Here is a 20,563-nt window from a genome sequence, read left to right on the forward strand (position 1 = left end):
GACAACTGGCAGTCCAACCTCTTCTTGAAAGTCTCAAGTGATGATGCTCCCACAATTTCCGAGGGCAACTTCTGTTCCAGCCATTTATCTGAAATGGTATAGGCTCCCCTGCTTGAGGAGGGGGTTCGATTAGAAGACCTCCAAGGTCCCTTCTAACTCTATTATTCTATGTTCTATGTTCATTATCCAAATAGGTAATATCTTCAGTGCTACAAGAGAATGGGATTTGCTCTCTCTTTATATACAGTGGCTTGTCCAGTCAGTGTTGATGTGAGTAGTTTTCTTCTTGGTAGCTCCTTGATTAGGCAACTGGTTACTTTTTGATTGTGAGTTGATAGTCCTTGATAAGGATATTATTTACTGCTTGCTGGTCTGGTATTAATCCTCGTTTCATTCTCCGCTTATCTGGGTGTTGATTGCTGTGGTGTTTTTCTCTTTCTCTCCTTTAGCTTTTTGATTATTTTTCCAAAACTATCACTACAGACTGGTACAGATTGCCCTGAGACGCTAACATGATCCCACTTTGTCTTTTGAGTCCTGATTATCAGTCTTGCGCCTACTAATCCTTTTGCACAAAGGATGTCCCAGGTACAATCCTGACCTCACATTGCTGGCATACAAGGGCACAGACTAGCATTTTTCAACCCTTCAGCAATTTTAAGACAGGTGGACCACAGCTCCCAGAATTCTTCATTTCCAGGGGAATTCTGGGAATTAAAGTCATATCTATTTTAAAGTTGCTACAGCTGACAAATAACCCTCAAAACAATGCTATAGAGCACTGCACACCAGAACAACTAGACACAAGAACAGTTTTTCCCCAAACGCCATCACTCTGCTAAACAAATAATTCCCTCAACACTGTCCCAATATTTACTAAGTCTGCATTACTATTCCTATTAATCTTCCCATCCTTCCTTTCACCCACCTCCTCCCACTTGTGGCTGTATGACTGTAACCTTGTTGCTTGTATCCTAATGATTTTATTGCCTGTTTCCTAGTATGATTTGATTGCTTATTTATTGTATCTTATGAGTATCATTAAGTGTTGTACCTGATGATTCTTGACTCTTGACAAATTATCTTTTATGTATACTGAGAGCATTTGCACCAAGACAAATTCCTTGTGTGTCCAATCACACTTGGCCAATAAAGAATTCTATTCTATTCTATTCTATTCTATTCTATTCTATTCTATTCTATTCTATTCTATTCTATTCTACTCTACTCTACTCTACTCTACTGGCATAGACCACGTTGGAAGAAGAGCGGTTGAAAGTTCCTCTAAACTAGCGAGCGCCTTTGTTTGGGACTACAATCCCCATCACGACAGATATCTAAGTGGGGCGACGGGAGTTGTAGTCCAACACTCAGGAGAGAGAGAAAGAATCACGACATCGTGCCTTGAACGCCTTACTCCCAAGTAGAGGCATACTCAGAACCAACCCCGCCCGCCCCCTCCCATTAGCTCCGCCCCCGGGCGGTTGCAGCCGACTTTTTCCCCCTCGCACGCGGGACCCTTCTCAACCTATCAGGAGGCCCGAACGAGCCCAAGCAAATCGGCCCGAGAAAAGGACCCCGCGATTGGCTTGCCTATTTCTATCCCTTCTCCCATAGGCTGCCTCCTCCGCGACGTCGCTTTCTATTGGCTCGCCGAGGGCAAAACGGAGGCGGGACGTCCGGGAGCCGAGAGAAGGAGAGAAGAGTGAGAGAGCGAGAAGAAGGAGCGAAGCTGAGGTGAAGTTCAGACGCTCGGAGGTCGGAGCTGCTCCCGGCGAAGCGGGAGCTCGAGCCGTCATGAGCGGCGGCGTCTACGGAGGAGGTGAGCGGCCTTTTAGGCGGGAGGGGGCCGCCCTTTCTTTCACGCGGGCCGGCGGAGGGCGGAGCTTCTGAGTGACCTGCCCCGCAAGCGACCTCCTCGGGCTTCTCGCTTCGCCAAATTGCCTGCCGGCTTTCCGAGCCTCCGGACGACGCCGACGCCGGCTTCCCCTCCTTGCTGCCCCGAGACTCACTTGGCGCACGAATCCTGGTGGTTAATCCTGATATGGTCAGCTATATATGTGTGTGTATGTGTGTATGTGTATAGTGTATGTATATGTATGTATACACACACACACACACACACACACCCCTTACTCGGGCTTCCATCCAGATTTCAGGACATGAGGGTGATGTAATGGTTAAAAAGCACATGGTGATATTTATCTTTTGTTTGTTTTGGTTCCGTTCTGAGGGACGGTTTGTCAGAAATGGCGTAGGGTCTCCTGCTTGGGCGGGTGGGGGGGGATTGTAGTAGAACTAGATGACCTACAAGGTCCCTTCCAACTCTGTTAATGGGTTAAATCGACAGAATTGTTTTATTTCCGAAGAGAGGGTCACTGATATATGAGTTATATTTGTGTTATTTCTAAAATCTAAATCGTCTGTGATTAATATATGTTTATATGTGTCTGTATGTCTCTGTGTATATTTATACACACACACACACACACACAGAGTATCATGTATATGTGCATGTATGGATACAGATCTATCTGTCTCTGTCCGTCCGTCCGTCCGTCTACACACACACACACACACACTATCATATGTATATGTGCATGTATGGATACAGATCCATCTATCTGTGTCTGTCTGTCGATCTGTCTGTCAGTCTGTTCGTCCGTCTACACATACACACACACACAAACACACACACACAGAGTATCGTATGTATATGTGCATGTATGGATACAGATCTATCTGTCTGTGTCTGCGTATCTGTCAGTCAGTCTGTCCGTCCGTCCATCTGTCTACACACCACACACACACACACACAGTATCGTATGTATATGTGCATGTATGGATACAGATCTATTTGTCTATGTCTGCGTATCTGTCTTATCTGTCCATCTATCCATCCATCTCCATACACACACACACACACACACACACACTCTTTTGAGAATGGGCATCAGAATTTTAATTTTTAATATGTGACAGTGTGTTCACAGAAAGAAGTGACAATACAGGTATGCAACAGTTCCTTTAGTGACTGTTCAAAGTTACAATGGCACTGAAAAAAGTGACTTATGACCATTTTTCACAGTTATGACCTTTGCCGCATCCCCATGATCATGTGATCAAAATTCAGATGCGTGACAACTGGTTCATACTTACAACCGTTGCTGTATCCCAATGTCACGTGATCACTTTTTTCAACCTTCTGGCAAGCAAAGTCAATGGGGAAGCCAGATTCACTTAACAGCCAGCTTACTAACTTATCAATTGCAGTGATTCACTTAACAACTGTGGCAAGAAAGGTTGTAAAATGGAGCAAAACTCACTTAAGAAATGTCTCATTTGACAAACAGAAATTTTGGGCTCAGTGATGGTCATAAGTCAAGGACTACCTGTAAAGGCTATCTCATAGCATGGCTATGTGTAATTCTTCACTACATTTACTTGTATACTGGTACATATAAGAAACTCATTCATTCAGGAGTATGATGAATGGCAATAGATATTTTTATGTCTTCTGAATGGAGAATTTGAGCATTTGGTCAGTAAAAGCAAGGTAGTGCTTTTGTGCTGAATTTAAATAAATTCAAATAATGCCTCTCTGTTTGCAGATGAAGTTGGTGCTCTGGTGTTTGATATTGGCTCCTGCACAGTACGAGCTGGCTATGCTGGAGAAGATTGCCCAAAGGTAAGGATGAAAGTTAAGTGGTAGATTAAGCCAGGAACCCTCATGATTTAGTAATATACTAAAGCAAAGCTCTATATGAGTGTTTTAGTTCTCAGAATGTTCCCTATTCCCATATTGGCTGGGGAATTCTGGGAGTTGAGGTCCACACATCTTAAAATTGCTGAGGCTGACAGACACTGCTCTGTATAATGAACAATGGAACACTGCCTGAGCAATTGTGGTCCAGTAATACATGAAACATTAGTTATGTGTTTATTTCTCATACCTGCTTGATTAATTTGGCATGCTCTGGGTCTCATCAATTAAACAAGGTCCCTGGTGGATACGTTAATATATTAACTGATAATATTCTCCAGGATTTCTTTTAGATGATAAGTTCTGTGTTTTATTATTGTATTTTGGAAACTTCCTACATTTGTAACAGATCGGGCAGCCTATAAATATTAGAAATAATTATTTCCCAGGAAAGATTACCTTTCGCTTCTCATATCACTGTAGCTTTGCCTTCTTAAGATCATATCCCTACAAATTCTTCTCTTGGATCTCAATCTTTATGTATACAACTCCCTAGGTAATAACCGACTTATTGCAACAGCAAAAACATTTCCAAAGACATTTGGTCAACTGCATCTTGATCTTTGATGGCAGGAGAAGGCTATGGAAATGAGGGATCCTGCTGCATGATCACTCCTTTTTGTAACATCCAGGCTAGTTAAAATAATATACATCAGGTGGTTATTGTATAATCTTGGATGTTTGTTCTCCATACTGTTCATTGTAGGTGGACTTCCCTACTGCCATTGGGGTGGTCTTGGACCGAGATGACGGAAGCTCCATGATGGAGATCGACGGTGATAAAAGCAAGCAAGGAGGGCCATCATACTACATAGACACAAATGCCTTGAGAGTTCCTAGGGAGAACATGGAAGCCATTTCACCTTTGAAAAATGGAATGAGTATGATGTTCTGCATTTCCTCCTTTTGATTTTAAATTCTGGTTGCTATTTTGTGGTACCTCAGTATCTCTGAAAAATAGATTTTGTCTTACCTCAGTATTTCTGAAAAATAGATTTTGTCTTACCTCAGTATCTCTGAAAAATAGATTTTGTCTTACCTCAGTATTTCTGAAAAATAGATTTTGTCTTACCTCAGTATTTCTGAAAAATAGATTTTGTCTTACCTCAGTATTTCTGAAAAATAGATTTTGTCTTACTTGGAAGAAGATATGTGGTGGTGGCGGAAGTTGAAAAAAAAAGTGGGCTATTTCAAGCCAAGATTGCTAATAGCATGCCATAGTACAGGTAGTCCTCGACTTACAACAGTTCGTTTAGTGACCATTCAAAGTTACAACAGCACTGAATAAAGTGACTTAGGACCGTTTTTCCTCAGTTGTGACTTTTTCAGCATCCCCATGATCATCTGATCAAAATTTGGATGCTTGGCAATTGGTTCATAGTTATGACCATTGCTGTGTCCCAACCTTCTGATAAGCAAAGGCAATGGGGAAGCTAGATTCCCTTAATAACCAGGTATTAACTTATCAACTTCAGTGGTTCACTTAACAACTATGTCAAGAAAGGTTGTAAAATGGGACAAAACTCAACAAACGTCTCACAGACATTTTGGGCTCAGTTGTGGTCATAAGTCGAGGACTACACATATCCTTGTATATTTCCTTTTTCTTATTTTATTTATTATATAGACTTAGTCTGAAATAAAGATTTCCAAGGAAATCTTGTGATTTTTTTTAATGAATTGCTATACAGAAGATGTAACTACCGGTAATTAAATATCAACAGTCTGGAGAAAAACTCTTGTATAGTTTGTTCTATCCTGTGGTTATTCTCCTTGTTCAGAGATACGTGTTGAATCATGCTTTTATCCAATCCTAACCTGGATAAAATCTTAAATGCCTTCTGAAAGCATAGTTCGACTTGTCCAATTACATTCTCCCTCCAAATAGATGCCAGTGAGATTTCACCAATATGGAAACTAGTAGACTATGCCTGAGGCATATTGAATACTTACATTTTTCATACCTTGCTTGCTACTACTTCATAACTGCTGTTCAGATACTGGTTGAGGTTATATGTTTCATTAGTCATAACATCCTTTGTTTGATCCAGGTAATCCTCATTTAATGACTGGTCCCTTAGGGACCAAGGTTGCAACAGACCTCCCCAGAACTACTTAAGACTCAGTTCTGGAGTTTGAATGCCTACCCCTGGCAGTCATGTGATTGCAGTTTGGGTGCCTGGCAACGAGCTAGCATTTATGGCCATTTGCAGTGCCCCATGGTCATAGGACTGGTGGTCATAGGTTTCTGGTGTTTACTTCCAATTTCCAGCAGAACATGCCCATTGAAGAAAAGTGGTAGCTTAATGATTGCAGCAAAAAAGGTTTTAAAATCAGACACTGTCACATAGTGACTCAATCCCAGTGATAGCTATACTTTCTGGGGTCAGTTATGGTCCCGGGTCGATATTACCTTCTTGTGATATAGGAACTCATCCATCTGGGTATATTCATTGAACCATTGTTAAAAGTACTCATGATATGTGCTATCTTTATCATAGTAAAAGCAAACCTAATATGCTATTTTTTTTCATTCATTGTGGAATGATATATTGATGATCCAAAACTGTTACTAATTTTGCTCTCTTAGGTGGCTCATTTTTTGAGCTTTTATTATATATTGTCAGTCCTGAATCTTTTATTAATAACACGCATGCAACAAAGTTTGCATTCCACCAACAAAAGCAGCATTCACTTTATGTCTTACAGTTGAAGATTGGGATAGTTTCCAAGCCATCCTAGATCATACCTATAAGATGCACATTAAATCTGAAGCTTCATTACATCCTGTTCTAATGTCTGAAGCACCAGTGAGTAAAAATTGGTTTTATTTCTTTCAAACAGCCCAACAAGTTTCTTACCTAAATATCTGACTGTTTAACTAGAATACTTGGCTGTGTGCTTACATCAAACCGTGTTTTTCCCCCCAGAAGTTTTGACCAGGAAGGTCTTAAAAATTCTTAACATGAAGCCTTCAGGGTTCAAGTTCAGCTCCATATAAGATTTGAGCATGTAATGTGTAGTTGAATTGCAGCTGGGATTTATGAGCTTCATCTAATACGAAGAAGTGATATGATACTTTTTCAGACATTCCCAGTACTTTTATATTATATATAACAGTCTGAAAAATTATCTCCAAATAATTAAATCTTGTCACTTTGTCTACTTGCAGTTCATTAATTTCCAGGTAATTGTTTTTGAACTTTTATAGAAAATTATATATTTTAATATTTTTTTTCTTTGCGCATTCCCCAAAAGTGTAGAATGGATATGTCTCTGTATTTATAGTATGAGATAGTTTTCTTGGAAGTTCTGCAAATTATATTTATAAAAGAGTCATGATTCTGTGGCAATACATAAAATAGTTGTATATTCTGTGATTGAGGGAGTACTTTACTTTAGTCTGACAGAAATTTATAAATCTGGTAAATCAGTTTTCAAGAAATTGGTAGGAAAGAATAGAAAAATGTCAGTCTTGTGCTTCTTGAGTCATAAATAATAATTTTGAATTTTAATTATTTTCTCTGTGCTTTTCTAGTGGAACATTAGAGCAAAGCGTGAGAAACTGACAGAATTAATGTTTGAACATTATAATATCCCTGCGTTCTTCCTATGCAAAACTGCAGTACTCACAGCGTATCCTACAAATGTTGATGAATAAGTGAGCATCATCATACTATGCTATTTTCAGGAAACAATTATAATTTTTTTAAAATAATTGTTTAATGAAGACCCTATTGCTGTGCATGATTTATGTAGGGAGATCATACTTAATTTTTTGATATAAAAACTGGATGCTTGTTACATTCTGTTATGACCCAGGGTGGGATACAAAAGCAACAAAGTCACAAAAACAGGTGAAGTCCCTTTAATTCCTTCAACTTGGCTTTAAAGGTCCAATTACCATTGACTGGAGAAAAAAACCCCACAAACAGTTGCAAAAAGGAAGAACTTCTGTTCAAACTCAAAATACGTATAAATTATAAATAGAAAAAAAACAACACAAACCACACTGAAGAATTAATGAGAAAAGGCAGGATAATGTCTTGAAGACATCCACAGATATTGAAATACACACATTGGGAAGGACGCCAGAACTCAGATAAGAACTGACAGACTAGAAATATTTTCATGCTTTGCTTCCAGCACTGGCCCATGCACAATTTGTCCTTTTAAACGATCCTCACAGCTGCAGCCCATGAAGGGGATCAAGGCCCTTTCCTCCCCCGTAGACCACACCATTCATGTTTCTCCCTTATCCGCTCCTCCCTGCGCGCCCTAGGATGAAGAGGGAATGGACCTGGGTCTTCCTCTGAATGCCCAGCTGGCCTGTGCCCTTCCCCAGTTTCCTCCACAACCTCCGGAGCCACACTCCCACTCCCTGTCGGGTGTTCCTCCTGTCCCTCTGGAGTCAAATTCTAACAGGGGCATGACACATTCGTATATTTTATTTAAAAATCAAACTTTTCTAGGCTGGTGGCCTCCATTGATGGGGTTATGCTAGCAGGGGATTACAGGAGATAGGAGATTAACCATTTGTTTACTGACTGTTAAAAGTTACAACAGCACTGAAAAAAGTGATGACTTATTTTTCACATTTATGATCGTTGCAACATCCCCATGGTCACATGATCAATATTCAGATGCTCGGCAACTGGTCCACAATTGCAGTGTCCTGGGGTCATGTGATCACCTTTTGCAACCTTCTGACAAGCAAAGTCAATGGGGAAGCCAGATACATTTAGCAACTAACTGTGTTAGTAACGTAACAATTTCAGTGATCCACTTAACAACTTCAGCAAGAAAGATGAAAATGGGCAAAACTCAGTTAACTGTTTAGTAACTGCTTACATTTCTGCTTAGCAACAGAAATGTTGGGCTCAATTATGGTTGTAAGTTGAGGACTACCTGTGTAGAATCTTAATTCATGTGAAGAACACCAATTGCAAGAGAAATGTCAATAAATGAGATTTTGTCTGGAAAGTAAATTGATTGACAGTCCACTCTGTCAGTAAAAATGAAGTTAATATGAACTTTGGCCTGGCAACCTTTCAAGCAGTTCTGAATCTTAGTCCTGTGCAAGTATACTTGAGAACCAGTATTGAGTGACTTACTTCCCTATGGAAATACACATGCTGAGCATTACAAGACAAAATTGAACGATCTGCGCATGGATTATAGAACAAACAAAAGTATATGATGTCATCAAGAGAGTAAAGGAATTGAAATAGAAATGGGCTGGTCACTTAGGAAGAAGAATTGATGGCAGGTGGATCAAGTCAGTCATAGAATGGATCCCACTTGATACAAAGTGTCCACAAAAGAGACCTAAAACAAGATGGATTGACAATGTCAACAAATATTGGCCCAGTTGGCAAAAGAAAGCTCAGGACCGTATTGTTTGGACCCCCCCCCCAAGGCACAAGCAGGAGACCCTACACCACGGGTGGGCAACTATGGCCCTTTATGAATTATGGACTTCAACTCCCAGAATTCCTGAGCAAGCCATGCTAGCTCAGGAATTTTGGGAGTTGAAGTCCCAAGTCATACAAGGGGCCATAGTTGCCCACCTCTGCCCTACACCATTTCTGACAAATGGCAGTCCAATCTCTTCTTGAAAGCCTCCAGTGATGAAGCTCCCACAACTTCCGAAGGGAACTTCTGTTCCATAGATTGATTGTTCTCACTTCATCCTCCAGTGGATAGATTATGGCTAGGATGATGATGATGATGACGACGGCAACAGCGGATATAATTTACTGCCAGTTTAGTTCTCTAAGATCTAAGTTCTCACACAAATAGGCCTTGCGGTCATTTGATGGCTTGCTTTTCAACCATCACAGCTTATTATTGAAATTGCGGGCTCCATTATGATTGTATGTTAAGGATTAACCTAATATCATAAGATATAAATTCGTGCAATATGTAAAAGCCAAACAAACCATGATGAATATGCTGCTCCTGTGCCAAAATTCTGTTGTCTTCCTTGACTCTGCAACTAGCTTTGCGAATGGCAGATCTACTGGGTTGATCTTAGATAGTGGAGCAACACACACAACTGCGATTCCAGTCCATGATGGGTACGTGCTTCAGCAAGGTGAGAAATCTTCCAGCCTGATCTGAGCTATCCTGCTATGTAGTAAGACTCGACACACACAAATGACAGGGTTAGTTTGTACCAAACAAAATGAAGTAAATAAAACTTATTTCTGAAAAGCATTACGATGACCATCAATAGAGTGCATGTTTAATGGTCATGAGATGATGTTCTGGATAAATCAGAAAATAGTTATTTAAAATGCATTTATTTATATTATATACAATATATGAGAGCCAGTTTGCTCTAGTGGTTAAGGCATCAGGCTGGAAAGCAAGGGATTGTGAGTTCAAGTCCTGCCTTAAGCCATGAAAGCCAGCTGGGTGATCTTGGGCCAGTCATTCTCAGCTGAATTCACCTCACAGAGTTGTTGTTGCAGGGAAAATAGGAAGATGTGTTAGATATGTTTGCTTCCTTGAGTTATTCATAAAATAATAAAGGTGGTATATAAATATTATTTGAAAACAAAAATGTGTATATGTGAGCAAATAGCTGGGCCTGTTTTCAAAACAACTGTTGAATTTGAAAAAAATGCATCTGCTTTTACATTCAAAGAGATGTCTTCCTTCCACACTAGCCGCTTTGCAAAGCATCTCTTTCTAATATATTGCAAAACTCTAATCCGTTAGAAGAATGAGAAGTAGTCAGAATATAGCAAAATAAAACTAGAAGAAAAACTAACTTTGCATTGTTATCCAAAGACTGAAAGACTTGGAGTTAGATAAATAAAACCCTCTGCATTAATAATCAGCATATGTCTAAGTAATAGGTGCTGAGGACAAATAGCAGTAATAAAGCTGGATTAGATTGTTTTGCTGGGATATTGAGGGCCATATTGGACTCTAATTTCTGTTTAAAAGGGAATCATGAATAATTGAGGAAATAATTTTATAACCCCTAAGAAGGCCAGCCAAATGTAATGAATATATGAGACATTAAAAGTTTATATGGTTTCTCTTGAAGTATCTTTGGCTTTTACAAAAAAAGATTTTGTCATTTTCCCTTTTGCTCTTGTGCAGAAAAATACAGTTTCTGAGAACTCAGTGGCCCATGAGGACACAAAAGCTTGTTACTCTGGTGTTAAGGAAACATGAGTTTGTTGGCAAAACAAGTTTCTATGTAAAATGTGAGTGGTGGCAGAGTATTAAATCTTTTGATTCCATTTGTGCCCTGCATTTAGGCATTGTGAAGTCACCTCTGGCTGGAGATTTCATTTCAATGCAGTGCAGGGAACTGTTTCAAGAAATGAACGTTGAGATCATCCCACCTTATATGATTGCATCGAAGGTAAGATCCTGTGTTAAAAGGAATTGAAAGAAAGCTGCACATTCTTGTAAATGTGAATCAAAAAGCTGCTTTTTCATTCACAAAACGTCTGGTTTAACAATAGTTTCCCCAACGTTAAATTCCATCAGGGTTGGCCTTAGATTTAAATAGTTTAGAGCAGAGGTCTCCAAACTTGGCAACTTTAAGACTTATGAACCAGCTCCCAGAATTCTGGGAGTTGAAGTCCACAAGTCTTAAAGTTGCCAAGTTTGGGGACCCCTGGTATAGAGTCATACACAGAGGATCCACATTAAAGAAAGAATTTTAATTCCCAATGAACGCCACTATTCCGAAACACAGGTTGGATTCGCACATTAAGCTATAAACATGCCAGGAACTTGTAATGCTTCATTTATGGTTGAATTACATTATCCAGTATATTTTAACTTTGGTCATGGATGCTGGAAATTGTAGTTCAGCCACAGTTGAAGTACCCATAGTTTGTCCCTGACATAAGCCATTCCACAGTTCATGCATGAAGCATGAACCCAGCTAGTGGGATGTTATTGTGCTAAAGAAAGTGTTTACAGGTGTACAGTTTTGCAAAGCCACAATCTTTTTCATGAGCTGGTTATGTATTTATCAATAATAAATGATAAGAGCTGAACTGTGAGTAGCTTTTAACTTAGTCAGGCTGGGATGTTCTGTTGTCTCTCTTGGCTTAAAATGAAACTTTATGTACTTCATCCTCAACATTCCTAGGTTTATAAACTTCTGTAAGCCGTCTATGGAATAATATATTTAAATGTGACCCTTTGGAATGACCTTGATTTTATATTCCAGGAAGCAGTTCGAGAGGGTTCTCCAGCAAACTGGAAAAGAAAAGAGAAATTACCGCAGGTCACAAGATCTTGGCACAACTATATGTGTAATGTAAGTATTTGTCATCGCGTTAATTTGCTTGGATGTATAAGAAGTCTGTCCTTTGATTTCTACAATGAATGGTTCCTTTAGCGAGTGAACTGCAGTATGACTCATGGTTCTGATTATTTAAATAGGATTCCTTTACCACATGCAATCTGTAAATTGCATTATTAGTAAATGTTGGTGTAATGAAAAATTATAAACACATTCTGGATTTTTCTGGAGAAAAGCAGACCAGTGGGAAAGTAAAAAGGAAATTAATAACATGATTAACATTACTTATAGGTAGCATTTTACGACATAACTCTTGATCCATGCGTCCTTCTAGGCTTCCTAGAGAGCCTTATGTTTTGATTTCTGATATTACAGATTTATTCCATTGTTTTCTGCCCTGATAGCCTTTCTTAAAGAGACTTGCATTTTTGGCTTTTTGGCCACAGCTTTGTAGCATTAGAAAGAGAAATTTAGGCTGTTAAGCTCACTGTTCTTCTGAGTTCAGGAATTCAGCCTAAAGCAGATCTCCGAATAAGTGCAGGGAAATAGAGATGTTTGGATATCGTTTCCACTGTGGTACTTGGTGATACGGAGTATTTCCTGACCTGTACTTGGATGCTCCTACTTGGATTTCCTAATATAATAGTGATGTTAAGAATGTGGTGTCCATGTTGTCTAAGTCGGACCTTTGTTTTACCTTTATCTTTTTTTTTAAGGAAATATATATATATATAGCAGTACATGTATCAGAAATCCTTGTGTGAAAATATCTTTTCTCCTCCCATAGTGTGTGATTCAGGACTTTCAAGCTTCTGTTCTACAAGTTTCTGATTCAGCTTATGACGAGCAGTAAGTCTCTGTTAATTTATGGGAATGTTATGATGGCTGACACAAGACTGTCTTCCGATCTGAACTGTAAACTGGTTCCAGTCTGATTGAAATTGAACAGGTGGGATACTGGAAGAAGTGCCACTGCCCTCTATCAGTGAGGATGGAAGGATTCCCCTTGCTGTGATTGTGGTGCTGATATGCAAACTATTAAACGTATTGTAAAAGATTGTGCACAATGTGCGTGTCTCTGGTTACCTAGAAGATCTGCATGAAGCAACGCCAGAGGCTGTTGCCTGGATAACTGAATTGGACATGCATGCCAAACTCCCACAGAAGTTTTACTTATAATTACATGGACTTCCCTTCCGTCATGTCCTCATCATATGCTAAATAATAAGCATAAATGTTACATTGGAGGCCCGGTTCTCCTTTTGGCCCCTTTACCTAACCCCACCATTTTCTCTCTTAAAATCCTCTATAAGCAGGGTGAAATTGGGTGTATGTAATGTCTATTCTTGGGAGTTGGGATTGGGATGCCACCGTTAGCATCTGATTGTAGCAATAATATTCCTGGATTCTGAAGACAACCCAGATAAAGCTTATTTTTAGATACGGAAAGTGCAAAATGTGATCTGCTTTAAAAACATTACAAAACCCTTTCTGTGCTTAGCTTTATACCAGAAATGGAGAATTAGGAACTTTCTTGGATATTAATTATAGCTCTCCTAATTCATGTGAACTTCTGTGCTGACAAGGGCTTATGGGATATTTGTTCAAACATCTGGAAAATATTGAGTTTTCACAAGACTCTTCCACTGTTATTAAATTGCTGCTTCTGAGATTTCTTGAAAAGTAACTTCTTTTATAAAAACAGGAAAAGAAATGCTTGTTCACTGAATGTCATCTGAAAATGTCTGATTTTCACCTCCAGGGTGGCTGCGCAAATGCCAACCGTACACTATGAATTCCCCAATGGCTACAATTGTGATTTTGGCGCTGAGCGGTTAAAAATTCCTGAAGGCTTGTTTGACCCTTCAAATGTAAAGGTAAAACTAAGCAAGATGGAATGGAAATGGATCCTTTGTGTATCTGTTCAATGGGCAGTTTTAGTCATACATTATGTCATAACAAGGAGAAATAAGAGATTCTGTGCTGCATGTACCTTTTTCCTACTTACTAGAATTATCAGATGGAGCTTCTCATTTCATGATTTTTTTCCCCTAGATGATTTGGGCCCTCTTTGAAAAAAAGACTCAAGGTGTTCTTACCAATTCTGTCTCTGGTGTGACCAAAACTAATTCTAGACATTCTTTCTCTTTTCTAGGGCTTATCTGGCAATACAATGCTTGGTGTGAGTCATGTGGTCACCACTAGTGTTGGAATGTGCGATATAGACATTCGGCCGGTAGGTATTAACTCGGCACAATGGAAGGTTTATTTTTCTTGATTAAAATTTGGAATGGCAGCAACAACTATGCTGTGATGCAGGAATCTGCGCTGTTCAGAGCTACCTGAAAGCCAGTTGTGTTTTTACGTTTGATCTTAGCCAAAAGGCCAACAAGCAATATAGTTCAGGTGTATTTTTCGGGTATGCCCAGATGTAGCTCAAAGGTTGCAGATTGGATGGCGATGGTTCAGTTCTTGTGTCAATGGTAACAATAGGAATAGCACTGGCACTTAGACTTATATACCTCTTCATAGTGCTTTATAGCAGTCTCTGGGCAGTTTACAGTGTCAGCATATTGCCCCCAACAATCTAGATCCTCCTTTTTCCAAACTCGGAAGGATGGAAGGCTGAGTCAACCTTCAGCCGGTCAGGATCAAACTCTAGGCAGTGGGCAGTCTGCAATAACTGCATTTTAACCATTGCACCACCATGGCTTTGAGGGTGATGCTGAATACTCTTAGCTAAATGCTAAGAAGAACCAGGTTGGATTAGGCCAAATTCCAAAATTATCCTTATGTACGGCTAGTAGGCTGTTTATAAAGAGAAGAAGGGGCAAGCAAAGAATACATTGGCTTGATAACATTGAAACCGATACAAAGAGGGACATCAAACAATTGAAACTGTGCCAAGGAAACTGTGGGGTCTTGTGCAGGCACTCTCTGAGAATTGGACACAATTGAATCGAAGAAAAAATAAATAAACCCTGAGATTGCACTGTAAATATTTGTGAGACCAGAAGCACGACCACAAGAGCTTGACTTTGGGAAATCCAGTCTGGGATGTGTTTTTCAGAGTTGGGCTGTTTTAGTTTTTCAGCACAGACTCCACAGTTGTGCCTCAAATGTGCAAACTTGATGAAGAATCCAAATTGTGTTGCTTGTTTACTGAATTATAGATTCAAGTTTCCAAAATATTAATTAGTATGGAATTTTAAATGTTCTTTATATTGTGGAAAACTTTTATTAAAACTTATATATTCTCTTTTGCACAAGAAATACTCCCAAGTTTTACATTTGTTAGTGAAAATTGAATTTTTACCTCCTTGCCCTATTTAATAAGTAATACAAGAGGATGTGATTTGCTTTCAAATACTGTGTAAGTTTTGTAGTCTTTTCTCTCTACCAAAAAGCAGATTAAAGAAAGTTACATGTCCAGTAATTTATGTGTCTTGCTTTCCTTTTCCAGGGCCTCTATGGTAGTGTGATTGTAGCAGGCGGAAATACACTACTACAGAGTTTTACAGACCGACTGAATAGAGAACTATCTCAGAAAACCCCTCCAGTAAGTGTGTCATTTAATAAGTACATTTACAATCAGTTCTCTATATTGGCATATTTGAAAAATGTTGGGAACTACCTATTTTGCTTTAAAAAAAATTAAAACCCACCATCTATAGAGATACAGAAGATTCTGGTTTGTGTTCATTATTGAAGATAACCATGTTAATAGCCGTGGTCCAAAGAATAGCTCTGTGTGTTTTAGCAAGTGTGGGCTTTAGATTTTGATGAATCTCTCCTATTTTTGCCTCATCTGGGTTTAAATTTCCTGCGAAAGTGCAACATTATGTGGTTTCAAAGGCTGTATTGGGAAGTGGTAACTGCTTCTGAAGTGAACAATAACACGACAGCACATTCTTTAGATGTTCCTCAAGCAGTTTTACTGATCCGTGTTAAAGCAACAGGATAGTTAACTTACTATATAATTTGAGTTTATGAAGTTCTAGATAGACTTCTCATTGGTCAATAATCCCCAGATAAGATGGGACTATAATCCTTGAATGATAAGGAATTCTGGGATGTGTAGTCCCAACATGTGAGAGGCACTTACTGAGGAAAGAACTTCATCATTTTTCTTTCCCTAATTGTTTATGACAGGAATGTCTAGTTTTTGTTGGCCAGTGTAGGATTCAGGGATGTGGAATGGGATTAAGATTTTCCAGGCATAGCTTGATGGTGACATTACAGGAGGGTGTGGCTACTTCCCACACCCTTCCTGGGTTTTTAAAAATGCTGCCAAAATTCAACAGCAAAATGCACAATAACATTTCTTTGGGGAGGTCAGAAATAAGATGGGAATGAAACCATTAGTCTCTCCTCCCCCTCCTCTCGCCCCCGAGGCCTCTCACTTTTATTTTATCTTTATATGGAGGGTATAGCACAACTGAAAATCACTCATTTTGCTATTCAGTTTCTAGGATGCAACCTTCGGATATTAAGAATCAAAGCGGGCTGTGTCCCTTCTAACATAAAGCAATAATCTGGGTTGAATTATTGAGATATGATTTGAGCTGTCTTGGTCTATGTATATATTCTACAATGCAGAATATAAGCAAATATTATTACCAGTTGTCAATTGGGAAGCCTGCTCCCAACGCACAATCACCGTCAATCTCTTTTCTGATTTCAGAGCATGCGGTTGAAGTTAATAGCAAACAATACAACGGTGGAGCGAAGGTTTAGTTCCTGGATTGGTGGTTCCATTTTGGCTTCTTTGGTTAGTAAATTATCTGGCTGCTGATGCTTCCTAAAAAGGAGGGTATGTGACTGAGAGAGAAAGGGAAAAAGCATCGAATTTTGTATGTATAGGTAGTCCTTGACTTATGACTGGTCGCTTAGTGACTCGGGTTACAACAGAGCTCCACAAGGCTATTTATGGCCAGAATTCAAAGTTATGCTAGCTGTGCCCCTTTTGCAATCACGAGATCGCATTTTGAGCACTTGGCAACTAGGCTGCATTAACAGATATTTGCAGCATCCAGCAGTCACGTGACTGGGATTTATGGTTTGTTTTTTGTTTTTTTGCTGGAAACGGGTTTATGGGGGGGAAAAAAGCCCATTGTGGACAATGGATTTGTTAACAACTGCTGCAAAAAAGGGGGTAAAATCAGGCGTGGTTACCGGCTTAATCATTGGCGTGACTTACAATCGTAATTCTGGGCTCAATTACAGTTGTAAATTGAGGAATATCTGTAATAATGTAGCAGAGAAGGGAGTGCCTTGGGGATGGGGTAGGCATCAGTCCCCCACCCAAAGCACCCTGTGCTCCATTTAATGACCACATCTGGAAGAGCAAAGGTGGTGTCATGCCCCTGGTGGAGACTGACTCTGAGGGAGAGGAGGAACAGCCGACAGGGAGTGGAAGGGTGGCTCTGGAGGTTGTTGAGGAGGCTGGGGAAGGGCAGAGGCTGGCTGGGCAGTCAGGAGGACCCAGGCTCATCCCCTATCCATCCTAGGGCACGCAAGGAGGAGAGGATTAGGGAGAGATGTGGTCTACTCGGGAGGAGAGGGCCTTGATCCTCTTCATGGGCTGCAGGTATGACAACTGAATAAGAATTTGGACCTGCGTACTGGCAAACGCTGGAAACAAATTGCGTAAATATCTCTATAGTTCCTCTCCGAGTTTGGCATCCTTCCTAGTGTGTGTTATCTGTGGACAACCTCCACCCCTTATCTTGCCTGGTTTGTGTTGCTTTTTTTCCTTCTTCGTGTAACTTTGTGGGATTTTTTTTGTCTTGGGGTCAAAGATATTCGGAGCTTGAAAGCAAAGTGAAGGAATAAAAGGGGCTTCACCTGTTTTCTGTGACTGTGTTTGTTTTGTATCCCACCCTGGGTCATCACAGGTGGGATCATTGAGGGAAGTACTTAATGACTGGATCAGGGAGAGCTGAGGTTGGATTGCTAAATGAGACAATCACACGGGCACCTCGCTTAACATTCGTTGCGATTTGGTTTCATAATAGGCAGGCTCCATTACAGTCGTGAAGTTGAGGACTACCTGTACAATCCATACTAGGCATGGAGAGGGATGAAAGCCAAGAAAACGCTGCAGTAAAGTTTTGGGGAACTTGAAGGGGAACCGAGAAAGCAAGGACAGTAGTATAATCTCATAAGGCAGGTTGTGCGTAACTTGGTTTCTGTGCGCCACCAATATATATTGTGAGATGGTTATGTTTCTGATTTTTTTTTTTTTGTAGGGTACCTTCCAGCAGATGTGGATTTCTAAGCAGGAGTACGAAGAAGGGGGAAAGCAATGTGTAGAAAGAAAGTGCCCATAAACCCCCTCAACTTTGAAAGAATCTGCCTTCCTGTGGTTTCTAATTTTTTTTTATAGCTTTAGTACACTCAGGAATTGTCTCTTTTGTAGGAAGTGTATACTTTTTGTGCATCCTGATTTTCAAGTTTAAAAAAAAAATATTCGAAAAAGCCAAACTTGTCCTGTCGCAAGCACATGGATGCTTTCATCCATCGTAAATGCAATAACTTTTATACAAACTTTTTGAAGAATAATTTTGTATAAATATCTATTTTCTGCAAAAAGAAATTCTCCCAGAGACTGATCTATAAATTATGGTTATAATTTCTTGCCTTTGGATAAAGATGAAAAAAAGAAGAAATGTATCTGCTTACAGATTAGTCTTCCTTGTGCTAGCATTAATAAATTTCTCTAGTTTGGCTTTCGGGCTCCTTTATTTTACATCATATATTCAAGTAAAGGTTTTTGGGTTTTGATGTTTTACGTTTATGTTTTTATGTCCGTATTACATTTTCTATATCCTGAAGGTATATATGTATCAGCAGCTAAGATAATTATTCTTAGTTAATGGAACAGTCAACTTGAGATTAACTACAGGACAACGACACTGGAATCTTTACTAGTGTAATTATCTTGATAATGACAGTGATCCAATGCCCAAACATGTTCTAGACCCTGGCTTATTTATTCATAGTGTATTAGAGAATCAGCTGAATTATAGGGTCAGAGTGGATTCCAGAAATCTCCAAATGTCACCAAGATGAACACGAATAAAATCTGAGTTTATCTTGGTGCCAACATGCCATTCAGAAGTAGTAGTTTTGCATCTTGGGTTATTAAGTAACAACTGAGCAGGAATGCACAATACGCCAAGTCCTATTGTACATACATACCTTTAACAATATTTTACAGAATACTGAAAGGGGGTAGGAAATAATAAATTGAAGTCTTGAGGTAAGAGATTAATTTACTGGTTTACAACAATACCATTTACAAAATGCCTCAATTTTTCATCAACCTTTGTAATACACTCCTACATCATTTTGTATGCAGTCTTTAAAGGTCTTTTTTAGGTGAACTTCATCCAAGGCCGTTTCAGCCTTGTGCTTTCTCACATCTCATGTTTTTGTTTTGTGATTTATCATCTTTTTTTTTTTTAGTTTGTGCCTCAGTGTGCCTCTTTCTTATTGGTTACTTTCTTGTTCAGTCTATATTTAGCACTATTCACTCTTTATGCATCTGTTATCAGACTTATTTAAGTATCCAATACCACTGCATTCAACTTATCTATGATATACAGAACTCGCACTTCTAGTATGCTTTCAACAAACATTCATTTCTTGAATAAAACCACATGTTTTGTGTCACCTTACTCTAAAATGGCATCATCCACTTTTTCTTGTTTAGTTAACTTTTTACCAAGGTACAGCAATTCATCTATTTGCTCATTTTGGATGTGGACATGTGTGTCATTTATAACTTTAAATCATTTACACCATTTTACTGTTTGAGCACAACTGCGTTAATATTTGGCATGTTAGTTTCAGGTCTATATTATTCGTTACAATGTTCACTGCAAAGCATTGGGGTTTTCAGACAGCGAGTTGGGTCATGTGAATATAAAAAAATACAGCTTAATTGGTTCTGACTTAGCATAATATGGTACTTCAAATGCAGTTATTAATGGTACAATCCTGGGGACAAGCATCTTCACTGGGCAAATTGAAGTTTGACCTTATATACATATTTACTGCCAGCCCTGTTCTCTCAGTTTAAGTTACCTCACAGGATGGTTGTGGGGAAAATAGGAGGTGGAAGGAGTATCACCTATGTTTGCTGCCTTGAGTTAGTAATAAAAACAAAGGCTGAATAAAAATCCTAAAGTAAAATGAATAAAGGATGCACTACTACTGTATACTTAATAGATCAAAACATTTAATCTTACACACACACATACCCCTCCCTATATATATCATTAAAAGGCAAATGATGTGATATATAAAATTGCCATGATGGGACACCCTTGGACTAGACCCTCAAACAAAATAGAAATTGGAATATTCCCTTTACTAAGAATCTTTTGTGTAATTAAAAAGGCAAGTGGCTTTCTGGAACAGGTTTAAATAAACTGCAAATAAAGCTTATTTATATATATGGCACGTTTTATTTGCAGTTTAATTGAACTCTTGTTCCGGAAAGCCACTTACCT

General features: G+C 39.2%; 1 protein-coding gene across 2 annotated transcripts; it reads left to right on the forward strand.

Annotated features, from left to right (window-relative positions):
* The first annotated feature begins 1,665 nt into the window (after positions 1 to 1,665).
* On the forward strand, positions 1,666 to 18,775 carry ACTL6A (actin like 6A). 2 transcript variants are annotated; one of them, XM_087965387.1, is made up of 14 exons: positions 1,666 to 2,047; positions 3,612 to 3,688; positions 4,470 to 4,644; positions 6,473 to 6,573; positions 7,302 to 7,399; positions 9,766 to 9,860; positions 11,041 to 11,147; positions 11,970 to 12,059; positions 12,832 to 12,893; positions 13,807 to 13,921; positions 14,200 to 14,280; positions 15,508 to 15,603; positions 16,729 to 16,815; positions 18,296 to 18,775. In XM_087965387.1, the coding sequence occupies exons 3-14, from the start codon at positions 4,524 to 4,526 to the stop codon at positions 18,374 to 18,376; spliced, it is 1,134 nt and encodes a 377-aa protein (XP_087821513.1). In that variant the 5' UTR covers positions 1,666 to 2,047; positions 3,612 to 3,688; positions 4,470 to 4,523; the 3' UTR covers positions 18,377 to 18,775. The 2 variants fall into 2 exon arrangements, with proteins under 2 accessions (XP_087821513.1, XP_026522533.1); XM_026666748.2 differs by having other exon boundaries at positions 1,666 to 1,822.
* Positions 18,776 to 20,563: the final 1,788 nt, after the last annotated feature.

The sequence above is a fragment of the Notechis scutatus genome, chromosome 4 (genome assembly GCF_049901735.1).
Source record: "Notechis scutatus isolate UNSWTSFEM ecotype Mainland chromosome 4, rNotScu1.2, whole genome shotgun sequence".
NCBI lineage: Eukaryota > Metazoa > Chordata > Lepidosauria > Squamata > Elapidae > Notechis > Notechis scutatus.

Bases quoted from the DNA above. Each gene is read 5' to 3' on its own strand.
- ACTL6A (XM_026666748.2), top strand. From the start codon at position 1,798: ATGAGCGGCGGCGTCTACGGAGGAG. The intron at 1,823-3,611 runs GTGAGCGGCCTT...CTCTGTTTGCAG, and splicing joins CGGCGGCGTCTACGGAGGAG to ATGAAGTTGGTGCTCTGGTG. The intron at 6,574-7,301 runs GTGAGTAAAAAT...GTGCTTTTCTAG, and splicing joins TTCTAATGTCTGAAGCACCA to TGGAACATTAGAGCAAAGCG.